Here is a 15994-nt window from a genome sequence, read left to right as displayed (position 1 = left end):
GCAAAAGCGATCTTCCATTGATGTAAGAGTTTCTTACATTCCTTGAACCGATCGCGTTTCTCTCTTGTCACATTCGCAAAGTCCGGGAGCAAGAAAATATTGTGATTCTTCCAAGAAATCTTTCCTTTGCTCCTCGTCTCGTGCAACACGAGATCTTTATCGGATCATCTCAGAAATTTGGCCAGAATTGATCTGGGCCTGTCTCCCTCAGCAGATCTGCGAGCCGGGACTCTGTGAGCTCGTTCGATTTCCAGTTTATGGCCTTTCATGTCGAGCAGATTCGGGAAGAGCTCATCCAGAAATTTCACCATATTTCTGCCTTCTCCATGCTCAGGAATTGAAACAATTCGTATGTTATTCCTTCGGCTCCTATTTTCCAAATCTTACTACAATTCCATGAAACATTGCGATTGATGTAATCGAATTACAAACTGGAAAAATATAAATCTATTGATTTAAGTTGTGATAAGTATAGAAAAAATATATTTAGATTCTGTTACAAAATATTAAGGTATTTGTGAATATTTGAGTAGTTTGGAGACTGACTCGATTGCTTCATTCACAGCACGTCATGGAAGTGGGTGGTTGCTGCTGAGTTTGTTTGATGCGCTTTGTTCACCACGATTCTCTGATTGGTGGTGGATTGTTTCCCTTCAGGATCATGGGTAGGGAAGTTGTTCACCAGAAATTCCACTATTAAACAATGACATTTTTTTTTAAGATGAAATAAAGTGGACCGATGGCTTCAACAGAAGCAAATGCCATTGATTAACAACCTCGAAGCTCACAGTAGGTCTGTCTTTAACAGTTCATAAGTTATCATTAAAAAGATAAATTTCCACCTGACTGTTGCGCTCTATTAAAGAACCTATCACCAAGTAAGTGGAAAAGTGTAAATATTGTTAAAATTGGACTTTCATCTGGCAGATGAATGAAAAATTCCAATAGACTTACACTGAAAGAGAGGCCCTTTAGCACTGCACTCTAGCGCATCTTATGACGTATTGCTTTAAAGAGCTGTCTATCGTGGTAGCCACCACATTTTAGTCTTAGAAAAAGCATCACAGTTTTTTCCTTGAAATTCCAGTAAAGGTGTCCAAGCTGAAATAAACATCCAGCATCATGTTAAATGTGTCACAGTGCTTTTGTAGTGTTGTACTGAAGGACCATGCTTTGCTTGTCTATGATGTTTAGTGAGCCTGAAGCTCCATGTGATCCAGGGTATCCAGGCCCATCAAGGAGAAACGAGTGTCAATCCATTCAAACATGCAGCAGGTCCTTTTGTTTTCTTGGGGACATGTCGTACACTTCTGTTTCTCCAATAAAAGGTCATTTCATCTGAAGAAGACCTTCACTGTAATGGGCTTCATTCTTTGCACCAGACGAGTTCAGGAGCACACGTGTCATATGTTGTGCACTCTTGCTTTTTGTTTTTACGTTGTTTTAAGGGGTACGTGCAAGATGTTTTCTTGCTCATTGTTTTTCAACGTTAATCCATGCCCGTGTCTGGATAATGTCTTGCTAAAGTAAATCAGTAGTTTGTGATGTAAAGGTGTTTTAATAAAGTATCCAGATATTCACCATTACACAAAAGGCCGCTCTACCACATTTAGAGGTACCACTAACAGCCACGGACTGACAGGAAAACATGGTGCTTTCATGCCCCTTGAATTTGAACTCTGGTTATCAGTTAGCAATATTAATGTGACTTGCATCTCAAAATGTAAGCACTTGTCCTTTTGGGCATTTATTGGCGGAAGCACAAATGATATATTTTAATGATGAATTGCCCTTAATTTTAGCTTTCCTCTCTCACTTTAGATTTAATGAGTGTTTGCAGTACATCAAGATTCGCTTGCATTGCCGTCACATCTATGAAAAAGTGCATCATTTTGAAAGCCTCATGTTCTATATAAAACGTGTTTGTGAAGAAACATCTGATCTTCCTACAAAGAGTGTTCACATACATTCTAAGTTGTAAATGGAAAAACTAGATACCGATAATTTTTGTTTAAGTGTACAATATCTGATTTTCAGAACCATTTTTTTCTACTTTTTGACAGTAAAATAGAACCCAGATTGTGTAATATATTGGAAACCCAATATTAAAGCAGCAATGAGCGTTTTTACATGCACGTTCTTATACTGATTATGCTTAATAAGCTGACAACATGTGTGGTTGTGTAAACGCAATAAACGTTGTTTTGAGTTCTTGGTCATAAATGGCATAAGAATAAACTGGTCAACACTGATAGATTTTTACCCATTACGCCGATTTCGCGTGGCGGTGTTCTCGATGGCTTATCCAGTGTGCGCACATGTTGAGCGCATGTCTCTTCACGGTTTAACGTGAAAAGCAGAGAATAACGCGATTATTTCAAATCTCATGTAAACACGGTTTTCTTGCTTTGTCGGATTTTTTGGGAGTAATCAGCATATTAGTGTGCATATAAAGATGTGTTTTTTTCTGGGGGGAAGGGGGTATTATAATTTTTTTTTTTCACAATTTAATAGAAACCCATCAAATTGTGAAATTTATTTGAAACCCAGTATAAGGCAGCAATAACTGATTAAGTAGAAAAGTGACTATCATTCTTACATCTGACTTAAAATGTTGTAGTGATGTAAACCACATGGTAAAAAGCAATACAAATTGTGTCTTCCTGATCGCACGCATCATATAGATGTTTGCTGATGTACGTAGTATTGGTTCTATCAGGGCACTCTCTAGAACAATCAAGGCATAAATTTTCACCATCGCTTTAAATTATTTTATTTTTATTAACCCCTTTTTTGTTTATAATGAACAATATTTTTTTTATGAAAAAGTGTGGTAGACAAGTTTCCACCTCAAGCTCAATTCTCAAATCAATAAATGCAGGTGTAAATGATTCAACCTGTTTGAAACATCGATTTCTCTGGAATTCCACAGGAGGCCTTCCTCCAACACTCAGAATCTTGTCATTATCTGTGTGTGTTAATATTGGAATCAGTGAAATAAATAGACACAAGTCTGTGTGTGTAAACGTGTTTTTTTTTCTGGCAGGGAGGAGCATTGCAGTTGGGGCTGTGTGGAGAATGAGTCATCGCAATGTTCTATTTGAGGGAAAAGAATCTGTATGCATCCCCTGTGCTATGTGTGTCTGTGTGTGTCTGTGTGTGTCTGTGTGTGTCTGTGTGTGTGTGTGTGTGTGTGTGTGTGTGAATCCTCACTTTGGGTGTAAGTGCATCTCTTCTATGCCTTGATATGAGTCATCAAATGATGATTCTAAAAAAGGTTGTTTTTCTTGCTGTAAATGTATATGGTCACCCTATCAGGCTTTCATGACAGTTTATCGATTTATTTGATCACATTTGCGCATGCATGTGCTCATAAGGAGTGTAAATGTGTTTTTAGCAAAAACTTGGTAATGTTGACAGAATTTTCATTTTGGGTATATTATCCCTTTTATAAACATACTAAATATGTTTAATGAAAATTTAAGTGGGGGTTAGGTTTAGGGGTAGGGTGAGGGGATATAATATATCCTTAGCTCAGTTAAAAACTATAGAAGTCAGTGAAAAGTTCCAAACATGATAGAAAAATAAATGTGAATGTGTGTGCGTGCGTGCGTGCGCACACTGGTCTTTTTAACCCAGTTGCAGAAAAGAACTGAAAGCTCATTCTATTTCCCATTCTCTCAGAGGAATGTCTGGTAGTCACTCAAACAAGGACATTTAAGAAACTATTCTGCAAACTGGAGCAACATTTCCATTTCTTCATTTATTTGGAATCATATATTTTTATTGGGTTTGTTTTTTGGACTTGACAGCACTTTATAAATGGATTTTGTGAACCTGAGAAATTCTCTTTGCTCATTATCAAGATGGGTAACAAATTGCTCATTGATTGGGTGGTTGTTATTCAGGTTGTTATAGACAGGCTCTGGACTTGTTTGTGCCATTCTGGATCAGCTTGCAGTGAAATGATCCGACAGCACCAGTCGAGGTTTTTGAGTGTCTAGGCATGGGTGGTGTTCTTTACCCAAAAAATATCTGTCACCTTTAAAAAAACTCCTTGTACAAAAACACTCCTTTGACTGGTGGATCCCACTTTTTCCTCAATATTATTTAGCTTGGCTTTATCTTAGATTTTTCATTTTTGTAAGAAAATGTGAGTGATACTTGCTTAGGGTTGAGAATGGAGATCTGCTTCATATTCGGAAATGGCTCATTTTATAATTTTTTTTTATTACGGAACACAGCACGACCAGTGTAATGCGGTTTCCGAACGACTGACTCTTATGAGTAGGTTCTTTTGAATCTATAGCGCAAAATACAGCACATCCAGTGCAGTCCGATTCCCGAATGAATGACTCTAATGAGCCGGTTCTTGTGAATCTACAGTGCAAAACACAGCACTCACTGATCTGGAAGTTATGACTTCTGTCATGTCCAACTCGAAATTAACCAAGAACTGTTACCGTGTTAGTGCAGTTACTGACTGGGTTGTTCATATGATAATGTGCAGTTAAAGATGCAATAAAAATTGCATTGATATCCTAATATTTCTTTCTCAACGTAAGAATCGTTAATGGAACCATTAAGGAATTGGAATTATTAAGAGGAATCAGAACAGGAATTGTTAAATTCCTCACGATTCCCATCCATACACTTTCGCCACAATGTTAAGGTGTAGTGGATGTTTGTCAGGACATTGCTATGTAGTTGCTAAGTTGTACTTAGTAATTTTTTGCACATTTTATTTGCTAGGATGTTGCTAGGTGGTTTCATGCCAAAAGAGATTTGAAATTCTGATCTGACATGGCTTGGATCCCCTTTCAGTGCAAGTCTGTAGGATTTTGTTTTCACCATTTTATACATAAAAAGGAATAGCACACCGCTCCCCAATAATCCGCATTATTTGAGGTGTCATTCATTTATTTAATCAGTATAATTAATTGTAATAGTGCAGCAAACAGCACCACTTATTACTGTACTTAAAATGCATTTTCCCAAGATAGCAGTGGTCACAGGACAAACCTCAGTAACAGAGTTAGTTATCTGTGTGAGAAACCACTTTATTGTTCTTGGCTTTGTTTTAATTATTCCCATCCAAACCAAGGCTATTTTTGTGGGCCTGTAAGTGTGAGCTAATATAGTCCATGTTATTTAGGATGGTAGAGAGTGAGAGAGAGAGTTCACATGCCCCAAATCTTCAACACACATTTAGCCATGACTGTCCGCAGCCTTCTGCCCACCATGAGGAATGGCCACATTATTTACTATTCTTCTTCTCCATCCAAGATTCCTCCAGTGGAAAAAGGTTATGGCTCGCTTTGGGTTCACCTTAATTGGGTCAGGTCTGGCTAAAGGCGAAAGAGAGAGAGCGAGAGACTAGCTGTCAAACAAAGTCTGCTGCCAAAGTCCTTGACATTACCAACATGAGTTTATCACTTGTGAAAAAAAGGGCTTAAAAAACAAGTGGTGGACTTTCCCCAACTTCCCATGGCTAAGCCCAACTAACGTCAAAAAGCCCAAAAGGTACATCCACCTATAAATAATGTGGGCGTCCTTGTTGAAGGATCCACGTAAAAACGTTGTCGTCCATTCAGCTGTGGGAGAGGTAGCATGTTAGAAGAGTGAACCTGCTCGCAACCTAAAAAGCAACAAGCGTGAAGTCAAAGCAGTTTCAAGATGGTGGCTGTATCTAAAACTAATATTAATGCAAAGTCAAGTTGTAGTTAGTTTTGGTTTTTATTTTGTAGATTATTTTAAAACAAAATTGATTAAGTTAGCGAAATTAATTATTTTCTTTTAGATTTCATTAACAATAATAACACTGAGGGGCGAGTTCACTAAACAGTTGCGCCACATTTGCACATAGGTTTTAGCGAAAGAACTTGCATCTTATTTACTTACCACCCGCGATATATCTAGTTTAAGGAGGCGCAGTTAGCACTGATATAGCACTGCATCTTGACTATTTAATTTAAGTAATTTTCATTCATTACAGTGCAAACATGCCTCCTTTTTTATGTAAATTAGGGTAATTGTATATTGCGCTTTTTTCACGAAACTCAGTGCTATTTGCCCGGTGCAATAAACATTGCGCTATTACCGACTGATGAAAGCAGGTGTTAAACTAAATTTTACTTAAAATAGTTGTGTAAGTTTCCTATTGATCATTTTAGAAGTCATTAATTAAATAATGATCAAATGATGGAGAAAAGCATTATAATTGTTTAGATATCCTAATGTGTGATGAAGTCAAGCACACTTTCAACATGTTAAAGAGATGATTCAGGTGTCTGTCGCGGCAGAGTGAGCCAGATCGCAGTGGTCTGCTGCATCCTCCTCAATATAGTACTCCGAACCGACCTGCAAGATTGGGTGCATTTGTGCCATTGCCTAGGCTGCATTGGGCACTAAACCAGCGTAGACAGCATTTGCAAATAAACCGTGCTTTTACCGGGTGCAATTCAAATTAATTCCGCCCTGGGTGTTTCGGTACAGCAGTGCATGGACATGGCATATGTACACTGAGCATGCTGCTCGCTCTCGCTGCCGATTGCTCTTGGGTAGGTCATGCCACACCGAAGTTGATTCTATTTACAGCCTCGGTTCAAATTATGTGTTTGCCCTGGAATGGGTGCCAAAACATTGAAAGATGCTTGTGCTTTGATTTTGCCTGTGTATACGCACACACAGCCTGTATTTGCCCTCTGTAAATCACACACTACAGCCAGGGAATGATAGAAGACACTGGGAACAATTTTAAATCTTGAACACTTCAGTGGTCATGGTGACAGGCTGCTCTAAGAAAAACACGTCAGAGGGTTAATTTAGTCACTCTGGATAAAACTTACCCTTTAATATTGGTCTGTGACCAACTTTCCTTGCATGAGACAAATATTTTGCCATCGTAAGAAAACTGTGAAACTGGTCTCAGATTTGTTTCTCCTCATTTATTTGCTTTTTGTGCGTGTGGTCAAAGTAACGCCATGCATGTAATAATGCATGTCCTTTCTTGGAGATTTGTGCAACAGGTCAGTTTCTTCCAGTTTCTTCATCGGTTGTAAGTCTTTGTCATCTTGTATAATAAATAAGATGCATACATTAGGCAGTGAGTCCCTAATGCAGATGAAGATGCAGGACAACCTTGTAATACATCAGCCTGGAGGGCATGAAATCAATGGTGCAATTCACACAGGATGCATTGGATGCATTATAATGTTCTTACACCTTCTGCCAGAAAGATTAAGTGCATTGTAATTGCATTGTCTGAATCTGATTTAGACTGACCTCAAGGCATCGTTGCGGATGTATTGAAATGCCAACAGTTTTAAATATCTAATGGAAAATTTACATTTCAACCAAAACCTGAGACAGCTCATGTATTTTTATTTAAAATGTTAAATTGAAATGCAATTGAAATGTATTAAAAAATGTAAGCACAATGTAAATAGTAAAAAAAAGAAGAAAAAAGAAGAATTATTGCTTTTTTTTTTTTGTTTTGTTTTTGGTGTTTTAGTTATTTACTGTATACAGTTTTATTACATAAATAATTATTAACTAACAATACCTTTTACTCTGAATTGTAATCAATATTCACTATTTACGTGCCTGGTACGACACTGTTGTTGATTCAGAGGGTAAATAGGGTGAAATATTATGAGGATGAACTGACAGAGCTTTGCATGTCACAGGTTTGGTAACTCTTCATGGACCATCCAAGTCTTCTGACACACATGCGCTTGTGAAATGCTGACCCTTGTGTTCTCTGTGTCAATAGTGCTCCTTGTGTAAGAAGTAAGCACTTCTTGGTACTCAAAGCTTAGATTTAAATGCTTGTGTTTCAGCTAAATGAATTAGTTCCATTCATTATCGAGTGCATTGGCAACACAAAAAATATGTAGCATTCTTTGCTTACTGTATGTGTATTTGTGGTCGTGTGCATGTGTGCGATGCTGGTCTGTGTCTTATTATAAAACGGACAGTTTAGACTCTAAATTCTAATTGGATGAGCCATGTTTGAAGCCATTAAAGAGAACCTGTAATGGTACATTCTATATTAATGTGCCAAGTTGCACCATATAAACCCTACAGTTAGGATATTGAACTATATTACTTGGCAGAAGAATTGGTTATTCCCATTACAATCAATACAAATTTGGAGTGTTTATTGAACATTAGTGTCTTTATCGTATTGCTGTTATCGCCGTTTTATAAAAGCAGTAAGCCACTGAAGTCCATGCGTTACAATGATTTTACCACATGTAAAGGGAATTTAAGAAAACCCTTTACTATGTGTGTATGGCGGGGAAATTTTATTTAGGATGCGTTAATTTCTGCAATGAATAGTTGCATTTTTTTGAATTTTTTTATATAATTAATCACACTAAATGAGCGCGTTAAATCGTCAGCCCTAGTAAATATATTTATGATTATATTTTAATGTTTGTTTTAATATACCATAAGTAGTGATTAATCACAGAAAACTGTGCAATTAATTAGTTTAATTTTATTAAGTTGAATTAATTTGAATGAATTCACAGCCCTAGTAAAAATTGATCGATGCATTGGTCAGACTGTAGTCATGTTTCCATCCAAATTACTAATTTAATTTACTTATATACCTGAGACAATGCTTGTGCAGGTGCACTCTCTCTTTCTGCCTCTTTCTCACGCATACGCAGAGACCGAAAGAGAGTGGAGCAGCATAGTAAGATATTTCAGGTAAGTAGAGTTTCTTGTTTTTATCTGTCAAAATGACAGACAGCGTTTGAATTATCCGTCAATGTTTTTAAATTCGGTAAATGATGGATGTCTTTAAAAACGCGGCGCTCACGCACTCACGCTGAAAAAGTAGTGATACCCGGCGCAGCAATCAAAGACGGTGATCAATGCATGTTTACATAGAAAAACATGAAAAAACAACAAATACGAATGCAAAAACAGGCATATTCAATAAAGAATGTGAGGTATTTTATGTGTGCAACTGTGCGTCATAGGAAATTTATTGTTAACATATTATAATAACTTTAATGAATAACATTAACAAGCATTATTGTATTATATGTTGCAGATAACAGATTATTAGTTGAAACTACAGTACGTTCAAAAAGTTTGATTTAATATACTGTATTTTCATAGATGTCATATGTTTATGAACTACTAATATGTTAAGAAGAAGAATATATTTTTTAAAGATGTTCGTAAAGGTGATCAGGACTGGTGTTGTTGGTTAACTGAAAAAAAAACTTGAAAAATGTTTATCAGAGGTGTCTAATGTCCTTTGTCATGTATCAAGTATATCCTTTGTTTCTGAGGCTGCTTGTGCATGTATGTTGTTTTGTCACACATAAACAGTTAACAGTCTTTGGAAAAAAAATAAGATCACCGACTGTGTCCCTAAATTTTTTACTTTACCCCTAAACATTTTCTTTTAGGGGCATGAGCACTTCTAAACAAAAAAGTTAGTGTAGAACCCTGTCCTCTTAAAAAAAATAAAAATAATAATAAATATCCATCTTAAGCGAGCATATACATTATTTTATGCACATTTTGTTGAATTTATCCGCATTTTGCTGTTTCCATCTAGCATTTTTTATGCAATATCCAAAAATGTGCATTAAAAATATGTGGATGGAATCCCAGCTAATAAAAATTCAATGCATCAAATACGGAATTCAGTAATCGTTTATAATTGCTATAATAATATCCAATATACTGTATTACTCTTACATTTGTTTAAGAAAATTTACATTTAAAAAATTTACAGAATTACAATTTTCAAATTTTTTTATTTTTCAAAATAGAATTTTAAAATTTTACTCAATACATTTTTTACAATTAATAAAATGTTTGAACTGAATCGTGGCCAAATGTCAGATGTCCTGATGTAGTGTATCATTTAGTAAAGAATCAAATCAAATGGAATCATTGTCAGGGCAAAATATTTACACCCCAACCCCTTACACATGGTAAAATCACTGTAATGCAGAGCTTTTAGCTTGCATTGTCAAGTTAAACTGTTGTTTTGGTCACAATCTTGCAGTCCTGCCATGGTCTAATACTGTTTCTGATTGGCTCCTTTTTTGGCTCCTGCTATTGTTTTTGGCTCACTTATTTGCATGATACTTGATGACAATCCACCATCCCCTCATTTCCATCTCTCTGTCTTCATACTACTGCTCTCTGTCTCTCTATTTCTCCCCCCCTCTTTCTCTTTCTCCTTCTCCGAGCACGCTCTCAGCTCCCGACTCTATTTATAGCACGGTCCTGCCCCTCCCCTGTCGCTCGGCAGCTATTTCCAGCAGCCTAATGCAGCTCCAGTCTGTTTGTAAACTCTGCGTCTCTATACCACTGCTCTCCTGTTCGCCACACACAGCAGGGGAGGGTACAGAGATTCAGCTTTAAACAATTACAAAAAACAAAACGCCAAACCTCAGTTACACCAGTCGAAACAACAGTGGATGGTTCACTTTAAGCCCATTCATTTGGAGATCGAGTTGTGCGGTGCTGTGGCGAGGGCTTTGCCAGGATTGGCTGGCTTTACTACACGACTCAGTGGACGGCGAGAAGAGAGTAAAAGGAGGGGAAGGAAGAAGGGGACAGGCAGCTAGCCGATAGAAGTCTCTCAGTGCTCTATTTTGCGTTCCACTCTATCTCACTGTTATGTCCCTTTGATCTTGTCTTTCCATGCTTCGTCGCATTTCGTCATGGGGAAGTCGCTGTTTTGGAGTGCGGCAATACTGCATGCATAACTTCAGAGATTTACAGGATACAGGCACGCTTGGACGGGGGGAGTTGGATACGAGCCACACTTGGACATGTCGGCGTGAATTAGCTGTTTGTTTCTGTAATAGACGATTAGACAAGGCAGTGATGTGGTTTATGAATAGAGTCGTTTGTGCAGTCATACAACTGATCGCTTAAGCGAACATTTTGAAGATTTGTCTACGGCATTTCCTTCCACGGAGACTAGCTTGCATTTGTTTATTTGGAACCATGGAACTAACATGCAAAACTGTCATTTATTTTCTTGATGCCTGTACCTTGCATTAAAAAAGGACATACAGTTGTTTTCCTTCAAATGTGTTTGCATTTTGTACTTTTTTTTTTTTAGTAGTGCACATGACGGAGAGTGAGCTCTTTTTACATGTAGAATTTTTTTGCATGAATTGTGTGGTCATATTTTGAGACTGGCATGCTTTTGAAGCCAACTGTACCGGGACTGTGCGCAATGTTGCAGACGATCTATGAGACAGAATCCTGCTTCTCCTCAGACAGCACATCCAGCCGAGAGCCTCCCATAGAGCTGCTACCTCAGTCTAGAAGCACCAGCATGCCTAGTACCGGTGAGTTCATGAGAGAGAGAGAAAGCGCAGGGAACATAGAGTAGATATAAAAATGCAAGCATGCATCTTGAGAAGTGTATTGCTTTGGAAAACAAAATGTGAGAGGGGGGTTGGAGGTAAAAGTGTGTTTGCATTGCTTGTGCCAAAGATCTTTGAAGTCAAGGGCTGTTTGTTTCATAGGACAACAGTTGTGCTGTGACTAGATCTCCACTTTGTTTTGTCTGGTTGAACTCTGTTTGGGCAAAACTGAGAGGGACATGATGTTAAACCTTTAAAATTTAAAGGTGGCTGCTTTTTCTTTCTGCAGTAGCATCAAAGTCACTCAGTTAAACGTTTTCATTGTATTTGGTTGTTTAGGTAGATAGCTAATCTGTTAAGAATATTAGGTTAAGGTTGTTAAGTTAATGTGTTCAACCATGTGGTTTCGAATGCTTTTGAGAGCATTTAACCTAGTAAATGCAAATGACGTGTTGCGTGGGTTGCAAATGAACCCTGTTGCACAGGGTTTCCACAGTCATGGAAAACCTGAAATATCAGGGAATATTAAAATTGTGATTTCCAGGCCTGGAAAAGCCATTGAGATGGATACACATTTTAAAAAGTAATGGAAATTTCTATAGTGAATATTTTTATGCTCGCTATTTATGCTAGTTAAATAAAAGCTGTCTTAAATATTTCCAGTAATTGGCTTGAAATTGGTCTTTGAGTGTTCAATCTCTTTATAAAAAAGAAAAGAAAAATGCTTTTAGGGTAATCCTAAACAATTTGGAGTTATAGAAATTAATTGATCAAAATGTGTGGGAACTTTGTTTGCAGCTTGAGGCATTTTTTGAACATTGTAAAATTACAGAATAATGCAATTTTGTTACTCTTAAGGTTGAGAGGTCCTCAGCTTCATATTAGCAGAGTAAATGTATATTTCGTCCTTGTCAGAAGTGACGTCAACATTCCCGTCAGAGCCCTGCGAGTTTTGGCCATCTCTCACCTGCGCTTGAATCAACAGAGAGGAACGACTATATAACAGTGTGTAGGTGTACGGCCGCTTCCTTTGCCTCGCACTGGGCCTGTTTATCTGACACCTGTTCAAATAGATAGATACGCCATTATATCCCGTTTCCCCGCCTCATGTGCTTTTCTATTTGTAGAACGGATCCCTTTGTACTTGTCTTAAATTCGTTAAGGCATTTCTCTGTTGATGGAGGCCAAAGGACTGAACTAGATTACTTGTGGTTCCCACGATCATAGAAAACCTGGAAATGTCAATGTTAAAATGCTAAAATTGTGTTTTCCAGGCCTGGAAATGTCATGGAAATGAATAAAATCTTAAAATTCATGAAAATGTCACTGAAAATTCTATTTAATTTTCCAGTTAATTTAGAGTAAAAATGGCTAGTCGTTAAAAAGCCATCGTGTTGTCAGATTTGTGTGCGAATCATCATCATCCAATTTACAAATTTGCCTGAATGATTCTTTAAAGAATTGGTCTGTATTGGAATAATTAAAAATTCTTATGCAGTAATCACATGATTACAAAAATTATGAAAATATGTTGACCAAAAACAGTCGAGACCCTGATTACTGGGAAGTCTTGATTATAGTTTTTTTTCTTTCAAGAAGTATATAAATGGCACAGTGTTTTTATCTTGCAAAATAGAAACTAGGGGGGGTTTAAAAAAAGCGTTCTCCAAATACTGGATTTACTTATGGTTATTTATTGTATATTCCAACCTTGTCTTTGCCATATGTCTCAGCTTTGAACAAAGCTTGTGCTTTTTCTAATAAGACAAAGTGAGAATGAGAAAATCCTTCACCTCCCTTTTCTCAACAGCTCTTGTGAAAATAGATTGTTGTTGCCAAATGTTCATGGCACATACCATAATCCTATAGTGAGACTCTGAAAGCCTAATCACAGGCACTGAAGTGAGTTTAATTAACCCCCTTGTCAAAAAATAAATAAATTAATTCTAATGGAATGTGTACATGATCCCTATTGGAGTTTCTTTCATAATTTGGTTCCAATCTTAAAGTATCCAAATGGGATCAAATAAGGTCCTTTTGGAATTCCAACAGGATTTTTTATTTTTAAGAGTCATTTTTGGTATTGTGTAATCTTTTCAGAACCAGCTTCTATAGCTCAACTGGTATAGCGTGTTGCTAGCAATGCCAGGGTCATTGGTTTGATTCTTATGGAACACGTACTGTGAAAAACAAAACAAAAAATATACCTTGAATGCAATGTAAGTCACTTTGGATCTTTTATAAATATAAATGTAACATATTGGATTTTATTTAAATAATGTCTTGCTGCTAGTCAGTTAAAGTTGCATAAGAATTATGAAAATAAATAATAGTCTTATTAGGAACTATGTCTTAAAGATAAGAAAATGCCCATTAGGACCCTTTGTTCCAAAATATTACAGAAATTAATTGGATACCTTTATTATTTCTGAACTAGGGCAAAAAAATTAGACTTGAAAGACTTAATGGCAGAAACTTTTTTTCCAAGACCAAAATACTGTTGTAATTTACCTCTCCCTTCACAAAACATGCTTGTTGCATGTGCCATAGTTATTTACTCTTCTTCAAAGCTAGTATATAGTGGAGTGTTGACATCTCTAATTGGCTTAAAGGCAACATGACACTCCACATGCGCTGTAACAAATCATGTACATCATGCATTTTGGTTATGTAACACAATGTATAGGTAGCATCGTGCTTGCTTGCACAATTATTGTAGTCGTTTAGACATCAGTCTGTTCTTCCTGCACTGGTTATTTGTTTTGTTTTAGCTATATGGAAAGCAGCTGCAAATTAGTCCATGAAATATATGACCCAGGAGGTGTCTGACATTTTTGGTGTGATTTTACTAAAGCAGGCTTGTAGGAGTCGAACCATTGTTTGTATTAGCATGCTGCTAGATTTGGTCTGTTAATCTTCATCTAAGATAACAGAACTTGTATTGAATAGTGATAGACCGATATAAAGCCAGACTAATTAATCAGATGATTGTTGAAATTATTGGCAATGGTCTATAATCAGCACATTTCTAATCTAGTATTTGCAAATTAAAGGAATTTTTCAGGTTCAATACAAGTTAAGCTCAATCGACAGCTTTTGTGGAAAAATTTTGATTACCACACACACACACACACACACACACACACACAAATTGACTCATTCCTTGTTTATTTAAAAAAAATAATTAAAAAAAATCACGGTTACAGTAAGGCACTTACAATAGAAGTAAATGGGGCCAGTCCATAAACTTTGACAATAGCAGCCTAAACAAGATTTGTTTTTTTTTTTTTTTGGTAATCAACATTACACCATAAATGTTGTCGATTGAGGTAAACTTGTATTGAATATTCCTTTTAATATTCACAAGTTGAGAATTCTACAGTGAAATTTTATGTTGCAGTTCCAAAAACAGTAACCAAATACTGAAGTACTTAGTGATTAAAGCTGATTGTGTTGCTTGACCGGTGTCGAGGCATTTCTCTGCAGATTTTGCAAGTTGTGAACATACATTTACTGGTTAAGCTGAGCTTATCTTCCAAAAACTGCTGAACCGATTATGGCCAAACCATTCTTTGATCAAGCAAAAAGTTGATACTCCCTGAGGAGCTTTTTAATTAATCATACCTGCGTTATGTAATGGAAAAAGCCTTGCAACATCATGCTGAATCATTATGGATTAGGTGGATTGCAAATTTGATGACTGGCTGGTGGCTTCCTGTCCAAGCTTTTATCTGACTGCAGTTATGTGACTGTGTAGTACAGCCCCTATATTATAAATCTCTGAATGGAACTTTAAACAATTGTCTATGTGATGAAGAAAGGTCCTGCATAAATTAAACCACTTTGAATGGCAAGTAAACAGACAATTGAACTTGTTCTTTGTTCTGGGAGCTATGATAAATATACATTTCAGTAGGGCTGCCCCCTAATTTTCGACCAAACGTTAGTTGATGAGAAGAGTTTTGGTCGACCAAATTTTGATTGGCCGGTTGGTCGCAGAAAAAAAAAACTCCACATGAAACCGACGAACACTATTATTAGTATTACTGCTGGTTGGATGCTAGATGGTTCTATGGGGTAATTTTTGTTAAGCAGAGTTAAGGTTAAGCCTACACAATAAAGCAAGACACCTTGATTTCAAACTTTTTTTTATTTATTTTAACTAAAAATTTAAATGAAACTGGGAAAAAAATTAAGTGCAATTAAAATGTGGTTTTAAATGGCTTTACAGCAGTTGTGAAGGGCAACATTTCTTTGGCAAAGAACCAACTTCATCTGTGCATTCTCTGGGTATGTCGTTGTCCGGGAAAATACATCATGTGTGTGAATAAATTAGATTTATTCCTTCCTTCACTATATATATATATATATATATATATATATATATATATATATATATATATATCTCGCAATATCCAATTACATTGGCAACCCCCTGGCTGAGGGATCGGTGAATATTCATGCTTTAGTGATTTTGCATTGAAAATTACATTCATTTATTCAAAAAATGAAAAACTTAAATCAAATACATTTCTAAATTCAAATTGCACTCCAAACGAAATGAAAAAGCAATTAAAATAATGAAGTGTTTAAAAAAATCATACATATATATATATATATATATATATATATAT

At 36.5% G+C, this 15994-nt stretch overlaps 1 protein-coding gene across 5 annotated transcripts in view; it reads left to right on the top strand.

The window, feature by feature from the left end:
• The window catches only part of LOC127452224 (histone deacetylase 5-like), a 103260-nt gene that overhangs the window by 31273 nt on the left and 55993 nt on the right, over window positions 1-15994 (top strand). Inside the window, exon 1 of one of the 5 annotated variants that reach the window (XM_051717566.1) lies at window positions 9526-11342. The exons of 2 other annotated variants lie outside the window; for them this stretch is intronic. In XM_051717566.1, the coding sequence (XP_051573526.1) occupies window positions 11192-11342 (151 nt within the window). In that variant the 5' untranslated portion in view covers window positions 9526-11191. Of the gene's footprint in view, window positions 1-9525; window positions 11343-15994 lie in introns of those variants that run through there. 2 more of the 5 variants (XM_051717568.1, XM_051717567.1) reach the window with 2 other exon arrangements.

The sequence above is a fragment of the Myxocyprinus asiaticus genome, chromosome 14 (assembly GCF_019703515.2).
Source record: "Myxocyprinus asiaticus isolate MX2 ecotype Aquarium Trade chromosome 14, UBuf_Myxa_2, whole genome shotgun sequence".
Lineage (NCBI taxonomy): Eukaryota > Metazoa > Chordata > Actinopteri > Cypriniformes > Catostomidae > Myxocyprinus > Myxocyprinus asiaticus.
This window is presented reverse-complemented; position numbering and strand designations above follow the sequence as displayed.